This window comes from Urocampus carinirostris, chromosome 14 (assembly GCF_059441175.1).
Source record: "Urocampus carinirostris isolate Australia breed hairy pipefish chromosome 14, RoL_Ucar_1.0, whole genome shotgun sequence".
NCBI lineage: Eukaryota > Metazoa > Chordata > Actinopteri > Syngnathiformes > Syngnathidae > Urocampus > Urocampus carinirostris.
The window spans coordinates 35,338,797-35,357,147 of NC_142362.1; the positions used below are offsets into that span (position 1 = coordinate 35,338,797).

General features: G+C 36.9%; 2 protein-coding genes across 2 annotated transcripts; both read left to right on the forward strand.

Moving 5' to 3' along the window:
- The first annotated feature begins 483 nt into the window (after positions 1 to 483).
- Positions 484 to 1,398, forward strand: LOC148353294 (olfactory receptor 51L1-like). The gene has a single exon (XM_088352804.1). The coding sequence runs from the start codon at positions 484 to 486 to the stop codon at positions 1,396 to 1,398; it is 915 nt and encodes a 304-aa protein (XP_088208930.1).
- A 5,909-nt stretch (positions 1,399 to 7,307) lies between these two features.
- Positions 7,308 to 8,228, forward strand: LOC148353295 (olfactory receptor 1D2-like). Its single transcript, XM_088352898.1, has one exon. The coding sequence runs from the start codon at positions 7,314 to 7,316 to the stop codon at positions 8,226 to 8,228; it is 915 nt and encodes a 304-aa protein (XP_088209024.1). The 5' UTR covers positions 7,308 to 7,313.
- Positions 8,229 to 18,351: the final 10,123 nt, after the last annotated feature.

Sequence of the window (18,351 nt, forward strand, 5' to 3'; positions counted from 1 at the left end):
TAATCATAGTGTTTAAATGAAAGGCACTGAAGAAATTTGCTTTGATGCAATTAAAGGTAGTCTGTGTAAAGCTTATATAGCAGTGTACAGTTATTTTTCCCCTAAAAATATATGTTTTTACTCCTGACCTGGTTGCTGGCACACATGCTTCACACCATCTGAGCCGAATAAATTATTTTTTGTCTCATCAAGCCACAGGATACCTTTCCAATAAGCCATGGCCTTTGTTTACCTACTTCTTTTCATTGTATCAAAGCGATGTTTCTTCTGTGTTGTTCTATTAAACATCATAATGAAATCTCCGCTGAAATGTGAGGGGTGGACTCACTATTGTGACATACTGTACTTGCACACGCAATATACAATGGTTCTGCAAATGTATTAATATGTTTTGGTACTGAATGAGTTCATGATATTTTATTTCTTTGTAGATGCTGTCAAGTAACGGATTGTCAAGAATTGCAAGTGTGCTGTTATTCAAGGATGTACAACATTACACAGTCTCCTTACTTTAACCTCACCATGTTCATTAACATCGGGTTGTATCGCTACCCAACATTAGTTTTGTGCCTCTTCCTCTACCTCTTTATTGTATTTGCCAATTGGGCCATTGTGGTGACGATTTTCCGTGAGAAGACCCTTCATGAGCCCATGTACATATTTATCGCCTTCTTGTCCTTCAACGCCCTCTACGGCTCCACAGGCTTTTTTCCCCGCTTCCTGCTGGACCTGGTGTCTGACGTTCACCTGATCTCGCGAGCCGCCTGCTTCACGCAGATCTACTTCATTTATACGTACGGAGCCAACGAGATGACCACGCTGTGCGTCATGGCTTACGACCGCTATCTAGCAGTGTGCCACCCGCTGCACTATCACACACGAATGACAGTAAAAAAGGCCTTGACTCTTGTGGGTCTAGCCTGGCTCATACCTGCCATCTTCCTCACCACGATCATCTTCATGTCGGCAACACTGCCCCTTTGCGGCAACGAGATCCACAAAGTGTTCTGTGCCAACTGGAACATAGTCAAGCTGTCATGTGTTCCCACAGAAACCAACAATGTGGTAGGGATGTGCATGACCATTTGTAGCACTTTTATTCCGTTAGCTTTCGTTCTCTACACATACTCACGTATTTTGAATGCTACCTGCAGACGCTCGGTTAAGTTTAAGGGCAGAGTGTTCCAGAGCTGTTTTCCGCATTTGCTCACTTTAGTTATTTATTCTGTTACAGCGTTTTGTGATATTGCTCTGAGCAGATACGATGTGAAGCAGATGAATCCCGTGTTTGCCATCTTTTTATCGCTGGAGTTTGTTCTCATACCACCGCTTCTGAATCCTCTGGTGTACAGTATGAAGCTATCATACATACGCAGAAACATTTTTAAGATTCTGTGAGACTTTGGACAAGAGCTATTGTATCAATACCCTGCATACATCTAAGCTACAAATATCTGGCTGTTCTGCCCTGTGTGGATATTTTTTTCGTTTATTTTGACGCATTTTTGAATGTCTGTTTCTGGACTTTGGCCTTATGATATTTTAAGAGATCACAAGGATATAACGCACAAGAAATTGTTTTTGTGGTAGGATTTGGTACACCACCGTCCAACAAAGGGAGCCAACCAGGTTTGGAACTGGACACAGGTGTGTCCAATCACCCCACATCTGACCCCAATCATCCTGAACCTCCATAACGATATATTGGACAGCACATCGGGTTGGGCCACTCCCATTTTTCACTGCCATGCCAATGTTTGTTTCTGGTTTCTTATTTGGACAGTTTGCTTGTAGTTTTGTGACTTTGTTTGTTTATTGATTTGATCTTTGCATCTCTGTTTCCAGTTTGGGCTTAGTTTCCAGTTCAGACATTATCAGGATTGATTTTGGACGTGTTATTTGTTTTGTGACCCTTTGTTTGTTTATTGATTTGTTCCTGGTCTTATTAAAAAAATACCACGCTTTTTTAAAGCACCCCTGCCTTAGTTCCTGCTTCCCTGCATTTGGGTGCACCCGTAAAACGTGACATTCTGTCTTCGATAGCTTTATGCTAGGTAAGAGAATGCTAGTGAGCTTTTAAAATTATGTGAGTAAAACCCTTGTCTTTGTACGACATGGAAAAACATAAATATATCAGAACTTTATGGTACAAAGGCTGCCAAAAGACAAAACTTAACATAACATTAATAGACCGCATCCAAAAGCATTGTTGAGGAGGCTCAACACCCAGGTGATTAATATGGATTTTATTTGATCATTTTCATTTAATTTGATTTGTTTACAATTACGGTAAACATTTTACTTCACCTGGTTTCAAATTAAAACGCAAAAAAGATAAATATTCGAGTATAAAATTTCAAATCAAATTTATGTGTAAGGTACTTTTCAGGGAATAAATTGCAACTCAAACTGCTGTGTAAAAACATTCAGTGAACACTAAGACAATATAATAATAAAATCCCCTCAGTTATCAAAACCCAACAACCCGAAACACCTAATACACAGACAACGGTTAGAATACATCCATCCATCCATTATCTGCACCGCTTATCCTCAGTAGGGTCGCGGGGGTGCTGGAGCCCATCCCAACCATGTTTGAGCAGTGGGCAGTGGACACCATGAACTGGTTGCCAGCCAGTCGCAGGGCACACAGGGACAGACAATTCTCGCTCGCTCATTCACACCTAGGGACAATTTTGCCTAGGGCCAATTAACCTAACATGCATGTTTTTGGAATGTGGGAGGAAACCGGAGTGCCCGGAGGAAACTCACGCAAGCACGGGGAGAACATGCAAACTCTGCACAGGAAGGTTGGTAGCTGGATTTGAACCCATGACCTCAGACCTGACCCACACACACGCTAACCAATGCGCCGCCGTGCTGCCCGCGGTTAGAATACAATTAAATCAAAATAAAAAGTAGCAAAAATTAAACGTGATTTTGACAAGGCACAGACTAACCACGGGTTGGAATTATATACATATATTTATCCTACAGTTGACATTAATATGTTATAAGTGTTCTCAGCCCTTTTTGTATAGTTTTCAGCCGTAAGCTGTTTTTCAAGGCCATGAGTTGTTTTTTGTTTCTGTCTGTTTCACATTCCAGTGGGTGCACCCTGACCTGTGCATGCCATAACTCAAGTTGTTTTTCACCAAGAACCTTAATATTAGAAGGGAGGGTTAGGAGACTTCTTCAGAGTGAGGAGGAGATTTGTAACAGCCCGTCTCCGCCGCTCTCATTATAATGATTAATAAAATAACCAATTCTCAATGACCGATTCTCTATGTCTTCTTTTATTTCAGAGCGTTTTATTAAAAATGTTGGAGACTTAAACCTAACACCACGTGAGGAAAGATACCTGAGAGACGCTTTTCCTCACTGATAAGGGATGGCAGCAGGATTTTCAGCCATTCAACCACAGTTTACCAGTGAATATCTAAAATGCATTTTAAAGAGTATCTAAAGGGCATTTACAGCTGGACCTCGTCTGCGTAACTTTTGAAAATGACTCTGTGTTTCCTGATGGCATCCCCAAGGGGAAGTATATACAGAGATACCGGGCCTAAAATTGAACCTTGGGGAACCCCACATTTAATGTCATGGGTTACGGAGGAACATGTATCCATACTTAAGAAATGTTGCTTTGGAAGGTAGAAACAAAACAAGTTCAAACCAATACAAGAGATGCCCACTAGGTTCCCGAGTCGATTTAAATGTGGTGATACACTGTGTCAAAGGCAACATTGAGATCCAGTAGCACCAGGATGGTAAGTTTATTAAAATCCACATTGTACCCGATATCATTAAAAATCTCAAAAAGCGCAAGTCTCTAAAAACAGACTGAAATTCCTATAAAATTCAGTTTTTTTTTAAATAAGAAAAGAAAGCTAAATCATTTTTTTTAAATCCAAAATCTTGCTTAAAATGGTAAGTTGGATACTGGAGAGTAATTGTTTGAAGTAGTCTAATATGATCCTCTCTTTATGGGGCCTCACCACCAATATTTTAAAGGCAGCCGGTAAACCGCCTGTCGAAAGAGAGAAATTGACTACATTTAAAGTCTTTTCCTCAAAGAATACGGTATATACAATTTCTTTAAAAGAGATGTGGCTATTGGGTTTAAAAGGCAGGTTGTTGGGTTGACATGGGAGAAAACTTGACCACATCAATCAAGGCAAAACTTTCCAGTATTTCCTTAGGTAAAATTGATTGCCCAGCAATTACAGACGTTACATTCTGACAGGCAAAAGTACTGTACAGATACCTGAGAAGATACTTGTTACTACCCATCACCATGCTGAGATCAGCAAAAGTCCCAAGTGTGCAAATAGGCAACATTAAAAGATGTGCGCACTCGTGCTGAGTGCGAGCAGTCCATCACAAAGAAGACGAGGCATGTTGGTAAGTATGCCGTATGAATGTTGAAATGCGTTTTTTGACTGCATTATACATGATATATATATATATATATATATATATATATATATATATATATATATATATATATATATATATATATATATATATATGCCCTAAATTGCTTGATATCTTTCATTCGAATGATATTGAAATCAACATTAAAGTCAATAAATATCCTGAAATGATTTATAAGTGCCATATGCAATGCATCCTACCAAATGAAATTATTTATTTATTATTTAATTATTAATTTTCTGGTAATTGATTGTAATTGCAAATGTGTAGACTATAATTAAAATACAATAAAAAAAAACCTGTCTGGCTCAAAAAGTTATCAATACATATGTTTTTACCATTTCCATATTTAAATTGCCTTTCAAAGGTTTAAGGTAACTCCAGACCACATCCAAAAGCATTGTTGCGGAGGCTCAACACCCACGTGATTAATACGGCTTTTATTTGATCATTTTCATTTAATTTGATTTGTTTGCATTTAAACATTTTACTTCACTGTACTTTAATTTTTATTTCAATTTTTTATGTTTTTTGTACTGTTGTCTTTTTTATTTTTTTTAAACGTTCCATTATTTCGGTGTTTTCAATGGCTGAAAATCCTGAGGCCATCGGACGCCATCCCTGTCAGTGTGGATGAGCCTCTCTCAGGTCCCTTTCCTCACATGGTTAGTCTGTGCCTGGCCATAATCAGATTTTATTTCTATCACTATTTATTTTGTTTTATTGTGTTTTGACTATAGTTTGTGTGTATTAGGGAGTCTTCGGTTGTCAGGTGGGGGATAAAGGAGAGCATTTTTTTGTTTTATCGCCTTATTGTATATTGAATGTTATCATAAAGGACTTTGAGTGGCAACTCACTGCCTGAAAAGTGTTTTACATATAAATTTGATTTGCTTAGATAGAGAAAAGAGCTTATGAGGCATTTGTACTCTTGAATATTTCCTGCACTCAAATGCTCTGTTTCAGTAATCTAAAAATTAAACTGTATTTATTGTAGTACCTTTAAAAACAATAAAAATTAGAACATTTCTTTCTGCCGAGCAAGATTTATTATATATTTTCATAGTGAGAAGACTGGCGATGTATTGAGGGACAAAGTACAGAAGGACAAAATGTAAAGAGCTTTAGTTTTTGACTCAAACGTTTGGAATGGACTGAAGCTTGACCTACAATATTGGCCAAATATACAGCACTGCAAAAAAGCTGCAAAATTATTTTTTAAATAAGTATATAGAACACAAAAAGGCGTGTTAATGACATGCAACAACACTGACTAAGATTTATTATTATTATTATTATTATTATTATTATTATTATTATTATTATTATTATTATTATTATTATTATGTATTATAATTTGTGTAGTAGCCTTTATTGTATTATTTATAAAATAGTTTGTTATGCACCAATACATAGCTGTATGAATAAATTGAAAGGTTTATTTGCTTTCGATGTGTTGTGCACTTATTGTAGTAAACAAATCAGATTAAATGAAAATGATCAAATAAAAGCCGTATTAATCACGTGGGTGTTGAGCCTCCTCAACAATGCTTTTGGATGCGGTCTAGAGTTACATTAAACCTTTGAAAGGCAATTTAAATATGGAAATGGTAAAAATGTATGTATTGATAACTTTTTGAGCCAGACAGTTTTTTTTATTGTATTTTAAGTATAGTCTACACAATTTCGTTGTCACAATATGTTAACCCATTTTGTAACAATGACAATAAAGGTATATTCTATTCTATTCATTTCATAGTGTGCTTGATATTGAGACTGATTATATAGGGTGCTTCAAAACTCTCAATGTCCTTTAAAATGTAAAAATCACAAAATGTACACGACTAATGCATTTTGAATTAAAATGTATTCATGTTGAAGATAATAAGATTTAATTTTCCAAATGTGAGTGAGAAATTCAAAAGCATCTGGATTATGTGAATGATTTCACAAATGTTCAATACGCGCACCTCCTGAGACACGGCACATGTCAAGTGGGTAATCCATATTTGTCCCGCCCGGATGACTGAGCTTCTCATCCTATTTCAAAAGGGAGAGCTTGGCCATTCCGCAAAGGACACTCATTTCGACCACTTTTATCCGGTATGTTTTTAGTTCGGTCATGATCCTCAGTTTATGTCCACAAGTGAGAGTAGGTACCTAGATCAACTAGTAAATTGAGAGCTTTGGGGTTTGGCTCAGCTCTTTCTTCACCACAATGGACCAGTACAGGGCATGATGGCAGACACTGCACCTATCCATCTGTCGATCTCCTGTTCCGACCTACTCACTATCGTGAACAAGTACCTGAGATACATGAACTCCTCCCCTTTTGGCAAGATCTCATTCCCACCCCAGAAACAGTAGGCCACCCTTTTCCGGCTTAGAACCATGGGCTTGGATGTCTTCATTTTGGCCTTTCACACCCGGCTGCGAACCGTTCTAGTGAGAGCTAAATATCACGGCTTGAGAAAGCCAACAGCACCACGTCATTTACAAAAAGCAGAGATGCAATAATGAGGCCCCCAATTCAAAGCCCTTCCCTGCCACGGTTGCACCTAGAAATTCCGTCCATAAAACTTATGAACATTGTAACGATGTTCCGCAAAAAAAAACTTGCATAAAACCATGTAAATATTCAGAGCCTTATTGTCTTTCAACGTCCTTTTATGGCTCTACGGTTTTCTTCCCCAGCTACCTTCTGGAACTGGCGTCTGACAAACACCTGATCCCCCTGCCGCCTTTACAAAAAATTAAAATCTCTTGCATTCCTAAATACTGCTTTGTTGTTACCATAACCTCAACTTTTTTTCTCCTTTTACAGGCTGTGAGAAGTCACAGGTGGTTCTGGATCACAAGTGTGAGAGTATGTTAAGATGCACAACCTTACACAGTCTCCTTACTTCAACCTCACCATGTTCATGAACATCGGGCCGTATCGCTACCCGGCGTTGGTTTTGTGCCTCCTCCTCTACCTCTTTATTGTGTTTTCCAACTGGGCCATTGTGGTGACGATTTTCCGTGAAAAGAGCCTTCACGAGCCCATGTACATTTTCGTCGCCTTCTTGTCCTTCAACGCCTTATATGGCTCCGTAGGCTTCTTTCCCCGGTTCCTACTGGACCTAGCATCTGACACACACCTGATCCCCCGTACCGCCTGCTTTGCACAGATCTACCTCATCTACACGTATGCCTCCAACGAGATAAGTACTTTATGCATTATGGCTTACGACCGCTATCTAGCAGTGTGCCACCCGCTGCACTACCACACCCAGATGACTGTAAAAACTGCCTTTACCCTGGCCATCCTGGCATTGCTTTTGCCCGTCATTTTTATGACCATGGGTACCTACCAGTCTGCCATGATGCCCTTGTGCGGCAACAAGATCCACAAAGTGTTCTGTGCCAACTGGAACGTAGTAAAACTGTCATGCAAGTCTATAGCAAACAAGAACATGGTGTACTTGAACGTAACCGCGTTTCTTATTCTCCTGCCATTGGCTTACACCCTCTACACATACATGCGCATCATTAAAGTCACCTGGAGACGCTCGGCCATACTTAAAGGGAGAGTATTTCAGAGTTGTTTGCCGCACATAGTTTCTTTTGTTATCTATTCCATTGCCATCTTTTGTGATATCGTCCTTACCAGGTACAATGAGGAGGACATAAACCCCTTTGTGGCTATCATATTATCTTTGGAATTTGTGGTGATTCCACCAGTTCTCAACCCTCTGCTGTACGGTATGAAACTAACAGAGCTACGCAGACATATTTTTAAGCTCCTGTAACGATCATTTGGGGATCCTAGGCGAAATCTGCTGAACGTACAGGTGTCGTTACCTCTAAAATAAACTTAAGCCCCCCTTAACCATTTTAATGTAAAAAGAGATCTTACTTCAACTTGAGAGCAGTCTCTACTTACATTTCTATATTTTTGTTATTAGAGGTAAGATCCGGCCTAATAAATACAGCCCGACCCGAACAAAGCCTGCGTGTTTTATAAGCCTGAGCCAGCCTGAACCCCACCAAATGACTTGATTTGATATTTTATTTGTGAGGACTCAGAAGGAGAGCTGATTTATGCTAACAAATTAAAGCCTGTCTTTTGTAAGAAAATCTAAGTTAAACAAGACTGTATAATCATTGACATCGTTTTTAGTTACGTGTCTACAGAGGTAACATTAACAGACCATTTTCCATCACTGTCTAATTTTATAAAAAGTTGTCAGGAAACTCTTCAACCTAAAATTTTGCTACTATCTGCCGTCATCTCCTGGCTTAATGTCATGATCACAGACTCAGTCAGCTCATTCCTCAAGTACTAATAAACTCTACTTTTTCATCTTTTTGAGTGTTTTGGTTGGTGTTTGGACTGTATTTGAAATAGGCATTTTCATACTTTTATTATATTCAGGGTACACTACTAAAATAACGGTAACAAGTATTGAAACACTCCCCACCCCAGCAGCCCCCATTCCTGCTTCCTATTGTGTTGTGAGTCCTGGAACAGCAGTTCTAAAAGTAAAATAAAAAGATATTAGGCTCTTTAAACTCCCTTGGGTATTGATAACACATTATTAATTAAGAAAACCTTCTACCTTCAACTTATTAAAGACACCTCAAACAATGCACCCCACTGTCAAGGTTGGCCTTCATTTAGACGGGTTCAAAATTAAGACTTTAAAACTTTAAGACTTTAAGAGAGAGAGAGGCAGCAAGACAAAAAACAATGATGTCGGGTGAACACATTTTTTAAAAAGGCAGCAAGAGGGAAGCCTGACCGGTCCGATTGTAATGATTGATATTTTCAGGGCGACTTGACCTGAAATTCGAGTCTGGCTTGGGCTTAAGCTCTTACCTCGACACACAAAGGTTTTAAATATTAAAACTGCTAGACTGTAGAAAGCTAGCCCTGTTGTGTTCGCATGCAAACATTATCCAAAAGTTTGTCCAGCACAGGGTTCGGGAACCTTTTTGAACCAACGAGTCATACAAGCAAAAATACTAAGATTATTTTTTTTTGAGAGGGAGCCACACCATGTGTTTTAAGACAAAATTCAACAAAACCACCAAACCTGCTCTCAAGGCAAAAGCTAATTCTTCAGAGCAACTGATTATACTGTGTGACGTTTGATGATTTGATTAAATCTATGAAATCATAAGAATGCCAGAGCCTGTTTCCCATATCAATATAAATATACCACTTAAAATTTGTCTCCTCACAGTTAATTAAAAGTTTTGAGGTTCATTTGGCCTTTTTTAGTCCTAAATAATGGTTTCAAAACAAGGTGCAAGCAAAGTTCTTTTGTAAAACTGTCACAATATACTGCTTTGTACTATACTATTTTGGGGTGTTTACAGTTTGTTCTGTGGGCTTTTCATCAAAAAGTATCTCAATAGTAAACATACATACTGTAGTATAATGAGCTTCCATTTGAATGTTTTCTTAACAACCTACTGCCAAAACAGTGCATGTTAGTGTGACACTCTGTGGTTTAGAATGTGCCCTATATATAGTGGACAGAACCCAAAATCAACCCAGCGTTGTTTTGGCTTTGCATGAATCATAAATGGGATCTGCTCACCTCATTTATGAAAACCACAGAGAAATGTGCAATAGTTTATTTTAGAGCGAGATTTGCTCATCAGAAGAGCTCGCAAGCCATAGGTTCCTGACCCCTTGACCAAAAGCGTGGGCAGGGACAGACAAACAAATCTCAAAGCAAATGTTTTATTGATGGCTCCTGTTTTGACCGCCTGCTTCCCCTCGTTTCTTCTTGTGAGCAAAATGAAAAATAAAAGCAGCGATGACGTGACTGGTGACATGAAGGAGACAAATCAATTTTTCTCTTTTGACGGAAACTGAAAATGCAGAAAATTCTGTGCATTCCTAATTATCAGTGTCATGCCATAGCAGCAGCAGATACTAACAATGTATAAGCAGCAGCGACAAACTTCGGTTGCACAAAACAGCCCGAGGACCAGGACTTAATGGCATCTCCTTGCAGTCTTGAGACTTGAGACAATTTCCTGCAGGTAAGCAATGCTCCTGGTTTAGCTCGTTACTGTTACTCAAATGTTTTTTTTCTCTTTAGGATGCAGCCCAAAAGATCATCATATGCTCTCTGCCCAATATAGAAGAGATTGCCGGCTTCCGATACCATAGCAGACACTTCAACATTATAAAAGACTCGTACCACCCTGGCCACCACCTCTTTTACCTGTTAGCCTCTGGTAGGCGCTTCAACTCCCCCAAAACAAGGATAAACAGGCTCAGAGACAGCTTCGTCCCCAGGGTCATCATCGCCCTAAACGAGCACACAAAACTCTGAAAACATATCTTGCGACTTAATTTGTTTTTTTTTTTATATTGTTGCTGCTTCTAAATATTATTGCACTTGTTTTCATTCCAATATTGTTACGACACACTATTCTTTTTCATTCACAAACATTGCGCTATCATTATAACTTGGGCCGATCTCTAGGCACTACTTTGTATATATTTTTTCTATTAATTTTTCTCTACAAACTTTTGTATATTAGAGTTAGCCCTTGAGTGCCATGTCTAATCTCATTGCATACAATATTTACTACATTGTAATAAAAAACAATAAAGACAATTCAATCCAACAAAACGAGAAAGGAGCCAAACTGCAATTAAACCTCAAAACACAAAGTCTTAAACATATTTACTGTTTTTATTTACTTTTTGTTTCGTGATCGCTTAACCATTAGGATCGTAGGGGCACCATTACCTGTGGTGTGTCTTAAGCAAGTACAGCCTGGTGGCACCCATCCCTGACCAGGCTAACAAATGTTTCCGCCTGGTTTCAAAACAAGGACCTTTCGCGCGCTAAGGAAATGTGCTACCAGGTGCACTATGGATATTATACATGATCAAAATATTTGTCCGAGTTTGGGGTAATTTGCCCACTTTCACTTTTTTGGCTTTGTATTTGGTATATCATCATTAATTTTGATTTTATTACACTGTTATGATACATTTCGATACTTTTAAGTGTTGTATTTCATTTTGCTTTTTTAGTAAGATTTTTTTGTTTCCAAAAAGTTTTTTTTAAAAGTTTCTCTTTTCCTACCGTGTATATATTTTTTCAGACGATCCAATCAAGGAATTTTATCAACTAGTCTTTCTTTTTCTGTTTAATATACCCTATTCCGTTTGACTAATAAGCAATACATTATTGGTTTGCTGTCAGCAAAACTGAACTTGAACTCCAAAGCGTTATGTGAAAATATTCATTAATAAGACTTTTTTTACTAATATGTTTTGGTTTGGTGTGGTTTCAAACACCACGTACAATACGATTCACGGATCCATAGACCGCATGGGTTGTCACGTCACAACTTTCTTCGGTGTGTCTTGGGCAAGAACAGCCTGGTTGCGCCCAACCCTCTCCAGGCCGTTTTTTTAGGTATTGGTTTGCCCCCCCATACGAATCGGATAGTACTAGTTTCCAGGGTTACCAGTAGCAGGAGAAGCCACTTTCATCATATAGTAGCCATTTTTGTTTGTTTAAAGCCTCTTTTCTCTCTTCAAAAGACATTCTATAAATTCATGGGATACTGCTTAGAATAGTTTGATTAACCGGATCATGCAAATCTGTTTTAAACACGCAAGACTTTGTTTCAACAGTGTGGTGTTCGAAAAAAAATAAAACTCTTACTGAAACCAAGAAATTCTAAGAAATCATTCTAGACTTCAGGAAGCCGAGTACTCTGGTAGAAAAGGGCCAGCAACCACTCCACTTTCTGAGAGTTCAAAGGAAACTTTGCATAATAATTTCTTCATCTCGGGTTATGAGACAAAAGAAAGATAAAAATAAGAGCCAGAGATGAGAAATTATTTCGTAGTTATTAAAATCATCGGTCTACCCACACCCAACATTTCTGAATCAAATAAAAGGTCCATCATTTGCCTGGCAAACACAATAGTCTAGTATATCACTCATCCACTAGACCAATACTTCATGCCACTACTGCCAGGGCGCAGAAACAGGACAATAAGATCCAAGATGGCCCGCTTTGGGAAAAGTCTGATCCCCTATGTCATCACCCTTCTAAAAAACAGGACCTTCTGACCCATTCAATTATTCTGCCCTCATTGTCCCCACTGCCAGATATCTTTGTAATTTTGCTGTTTCTGTAACGCAATGCCTGTTGATTTCGCCCAGTACAGTCCGTGGAAGTCACATTCCCTAAAGTCCCCAATAGATTAACTAGTCTAATCTAATCTAATGTAATCTAATGTAATCTAATCTAATCTCATTGCCGAAAATTTCGGGCACAAAGGAGCAACAGAACAATGGCTCCAGGAATTCCCAAGTGCAAAGCCGAAATTGCTGCTTTTATACTGGCAGGGCTGTCCATGAGTGAAATAGTAAAGGTAATTTGTATGAATCAGAAGATAAAACATTTTCGGCATAATGATTTTACATTTGACACATTTCAAAAGCTCGTGTATCTGCGCATGGGTTGTATATGAATGTGTTTTTTAGGAGAGCACATTTGCTTTGATGGCTCATCCAAGAGTGGTACACTGCAGCAATACAGACGCTCCCCTACTTACGTATATTCTACTTACGCAATATGGTAGATACGATCATTTTTTTCAGGATGTCAAAAAATATCCGGGCATTGCTGTAAATTAGATTTTGTATTGTGTGCACCTTTTTCAGAGTAGAGGATAGTACTGTAGTACTTCTACCCACCACACCGAAGAAGAAATCCGGCTTCTATTTCCCACTTCGTGTTTAATCATAACAACGCGCGTACTGTATCGCTAGCACGCTAAGAACTTTGACCTTTTTATTTTGTAATATCTCGTTCATCCATTCAATATGGTTGGTGTAAAGTGCAAGGAAGAGGCGAGCCGTTTCTTTTGAAACGAAAGTGGAATAAGAAAGCTTGATTTGTTTGAGAAAATGGTTGGAACGCTTTTTTTCAGCCACGGAGGAGGACCTCTTGAAGCGCAAGTCCCAAAAGTATGTAAAACCTCACTTTATTTATCTTTATAGAGCATAATATTTTATTAAAAGTTTATTTTTTTAGTACAAAACAATAGTGGTTACTTATACAAGCCGTAAACATACTTATATAAACCATAAACATACAAAATATAGCACTGAAGCAACTGATGAACAAATTCAACTTACTAAAGCTCGTCCAGAACCGTAATTGTTCGTAGGTCGGACAGCGTCTGTTTCGCAAAGTCTGTGTTTTATATTTTTTCAGCAGAAAATTAATATTTAAGGTACCTGTGACTTTAAAGGTGGTGTCTAAGCTAACCTAATAGAAAGCTGTTGAAGCGCAAGTCCCAAAAGTAAGTATAATCTCAGTTTATTCATTTTTATAAAGCATATAATTTTTTATTAAATGTTTATTTTTTTAGTACAAAACAATACAGGTTACTTATACGAGCCTTAAACATACTTATATAAACCTTAAATATACAAAATATAGTACGGAAGCAACTAACGAACAAATTCAACTTACGATCGGTCGTCCGGAACCTAACCTAATAGAAAACTATTTTCAGTTTCAAAACAAAACGATACACATTGAGTTTTGCGGGCTTGGTAATAAACAAATATAAAAGATCAAAGTGGCCTATCTACTCTTTTGTATGTGTCCATCAGAAGTCACCTCGTTGTTATCGTATTTTCTTTTGTTTCTTTTAATTCTCTCGAGGATGAAATTCATCCATATTCCCATCAACTCTAACAATCTCCGAATTTTTTTCTGAGGAAGGCAATCCATGTGCATGATGTTGCCACCACAATCTTTGACAGTGGGGATGGTCTTTTCAGGGTGATGTGCGGTGCTACTCTTACACCAAATATAACGCTTTGCATTTAGCCGCCCACCTTGTTCCACGTTATTTTTGTTTCCTATGTGTCTGCTTAAAAAGGCCAAACTGGCCTTTTCATGATATTCTTTCAGATAGGGCTTTTTTCTTCCTGCTCTTTTACAAAGGGCAGATTTATGCAGAGTACGACTAATAGTTGTCTTCTTCACACATGGTCCTTCTTCAGCTGTGTATGCCTGCATGTTATCCAATGTGATCATGGATCTCTTGGTTGCTTCTCTAATTAGTTTTTTTTCCCTTTTTTGGCTGAAAGTTTAGAGGGACAGCCAGGTCTTGGTAGGTTTACGATTGTTTTATGCTCACTCCATTTTTATATTATTGCTCGCACGGTGCTCCCTGAGATGTGTAAAGGCTGTGAAATCTACTTGTATCCCATTCTTGCTTTCGATAGTTCTATCTGGTGTGTTCTTTGGTCTTCATAATGTTATATTTTCTCCAGGGGTCTTTTCAAAGACTCCCGAGCCCATCACAGAGCAGGCCCATTTAAACTGAGACTCAATGACACACTGTTTGGCATTGTTAGTCATTTAGGTCAACATTGGATTATTCAGAAGCCAATATCAATATCTTAACATCAATATATGTAGAAATATGTTGAAATAATTTGGCTCCTCCCCAACCCTTCACATGTTGTTGATTCCTAGAAAATATTTTCAGTTTTTTTAACTTTAACTTTGAAGCCTAAAATGTGGCAAACATTCTAGGGAGGCCAATACTTCCGCTAGGCCCTGTATATACACTCTGCAGAGAAAATAGTTTTACTTTATTACTACCCGCTTATGCGCTGGAGAGAAGTCTCAAGGGTGCGAAGAGATGGCATTAAAAGGTGCGTCCTCAAACTTGAGCCCTCTAATTACGATCATGGTGATTGGTGAGTATGGACTACAGTATTCCATCGCATTTTTACTGTCTTGCTTTTGTATTGCTGATTTTTCAACATCATTTTACTGACTTTGGTTTCCAGCATTTTTTAGTGATGTTGAGAATGTTCTGTAAATTGATCTGTGCTCAGAGTGTAGAATGTATAGACTGAAATGGGAAGTTGAAGAATATTGATGGATGAATGCTTTTTTTGGTCAGAAGAAATTATTTGAGTGCCTATCATTCGTAGGTGATATGGAGGATCCTGGTTGCAATATTTGTAAACTTATCATTGGTGATATGAAATCAATTTTACCAAATGTTGTATATTGTTCCCTATCATTTTTTTTAAATCCTATATTCATTAAAAAGGACAACATGAGTTGATTCAGAAAAATGTTACTCAAATTATATTGACATGAAAATCTGCATTGATGAATGCTGAATGGGAAAGTTTTCAGGAATGCTACTAATGATTAATTATTTCAATAATCAAGTTAATTTTGGATTTTTTCGATTGTTTAATGAATCCTATTTTTTTTTTAAAAACACTCTTAATTTACTCTTCTTTTTTCAAAAGTTTAAATTTGTGTAGATGTAAAAATAGAGCACAAAAAATATTCAATAATATAAAAGTATTTTATAATATTAAGAAAATGGGAAGAAAATCAAGTGTTTGTCTAATAACTTAACAATAAAAAAAAATGCAAGCAAATGGATGTTATACACCGGCAAATGTGCAAGATACTCTTTTCCTACCACCTCATCCAAAGATCATATTACATTCGGACTTATCATACAAACAAAAAATGAAGAAAGAGCAATACATTTCATTTCATGTGTTGCAAAAAACAATTTATCAAAAATGTAAACCAATAAATATGCTTTTTGGAGGGGTTAAATCTTGGAATATGATAAACATTCCCAATGTGCAAATGACATATGAAAGGTCTAAGAATCTGTTCCTCGTGTTAAGCAAACATGTCGTCAAGAGGGTCTTTCTTTTTACTTTTTTTATTTTACTGTATCAATTCATTTTTTTGTTTTGTTCTCTGTATTTCTGCAACCTGTCTTGTTCCCTTGAAAATGTTCAAGTGTTTGACTGATTCAGGCCAATTTAATTTGTAATGATGCAGTTTAAAAAAAAGGATTATAAATAAAAAGTAAGATATTTTTGAAATAAAAACGATTGTTGTACTACAATGCTCAAACTCATAACAAAATTGAAAGCACTATTATTTGCAATGATTTAAACTTGCTTGGTGGCTCATAAATCGCAAGACACAACAAAGCGATGATGAAATTAATTGCTTTTGATAATCCATTTGAATCGATCCTATTGATTCGTACTTGCAGCCCTACACGTTTCGCTTGATGTTGTGTTCTCAAACTATTACTATATGTTTCTTTTTTTCCTTCTATGTGTGTGAAGCAGTTCGGAGTGTATTCCACATACAAACACAGCTGAGATAAACATCTCCTTGCCTGTGACCCTTATTAGGTTAAATCTGTTTAATAATAAATGTATGAATGGATGGTTGTTCCCCGTCCCACTTCTACTAAATAAATATATTAGATAAATATACATTTGAATATATATTTAGATAAAGAGATCTTGTAATCAGTTACAAAACAAAAACATTAGGTTACTATTATTTATTATATTCTGACTCGTGAATTAGAATTTGCCGGTATAAGGAAGCTACCAAGATGTTACCATAATGTTATGCTGTAGTGAATTATTTCTATAATCAAATACTTTTACATGGATACTTAAAAAAAAGAAAATCTGTATTACAGCAGTGTGTCTGATGAGTGGTAAATTCTGCTCTTTCTTGCAAGAGGACAAATGCATTCATGATCTTTTGGTAAATTGATCATAATAGTAAGATAAAAATTAAAAAAGGAAAACGTACAACGAGTAATCAACGTGGCCCAGAAGTTTATTAGCTGCTCTCTCCCTATTTGTCTTTTTCCCTTTATTTATCGCTGCTAAATTTCATGAAACTGTAAAAACATATACTTTATATACCTTAATGTAATCGCACTTTTTTTTGCACTATTGTTATGATGCACTATTCTTTTTTTATTCACAAAAATTGCACTATTATTATTACTTAGGCCAGTCTTTAAGCACTATGTTGCCTTTTATCTAGAAAGTCTTTCCTATTTTTTTTTCTCTTGAAAGTCTTTTATACATGTTTTCCTTGGAGTGAGTGCCAGTCTAATTTTGCTAGATAAAATGCTTGACAATTCAATTCAATTTACTGTATATTGGTTAAGAAGTCTTATTTTCTGTGTTTCATAAGTCATTTTAATGCTTGTTTATCATCTTGACCTAACACATACATTATTTCATAAAACATAATTTATTTAGTTTTCTAAGGTTATGCCGACTTGATCACTATTCATAAATTGTTGAAAAAGTAGTGCACTATCTATTAATTTGTCTCTTGAGCCTCGCATTGTCCAACGTTAACACTGTCATTACAAAAGGTATTGATTGCAATTTTAGTGCTTACTGTATGTATCTTCTAACTCATTTGGTCATACAATCAAGGTTTATTGATATTTTTCCAAATCTTTGGTGCTCTAGAATAGCAGAACTTAGACTTACTGAGTCACATTCATTTTTGTGTGCATTTTTTTAATTTTATTTTTTTTCATAGAGTATTTTATTCCACATTTATCCTGGAGATATTTCAGGCTTCAAACTTACTGGTAAAAACAAACAAAAAAAAAATATGCAAGACACAATCATGAAAAGAAACCAAATGTACTCAACATTTTTAATTGTGCTCACAAATAAAGGAATTAAAAGGTATACTTTGCAAACATATTGGCCCCCTTTGAGTTAATACTTTGTACACCCTCCTTTTGCTGCGATCACAGCCACAAGTCTTTTTGGGTATGTCTCTATAAGTTTTGCACATGTTGAAACCAAGATTTTTGCCCATTCTTCCTCAAACAACTGCTAAAGTAACTTAAAGTGTGATGGTGATTGTTTTCAGCCCAGCATTTTTCAGATCTTTCCACAAATGCTCAATAGGATTGAGGTCTTAACTTTGGCTTGGCCATTTTTACACCTTTATAATGTGAGTTTTAAACTATTCCATAGTTGATTTTGTTTTATGTTGAGGGTCATTGTCCGGTTAGAAGGTGAA

Excerpts from the sequence above, each read along its gene's own strand:
- LOC148353294 (XM_088352804.1), top strand. The coding sequence starts at position 484 with ATGTACAACATTACACAGTCTCCTTACTTTAACCTCACCATGTTCATT.
- LOC148353295 (XM_088352898.1), top strand. The coding sequence starts at position 7,314 with ATGCACAACCTTACACAGTCTCCTTACTTCAACCTCACCATGTTCATG.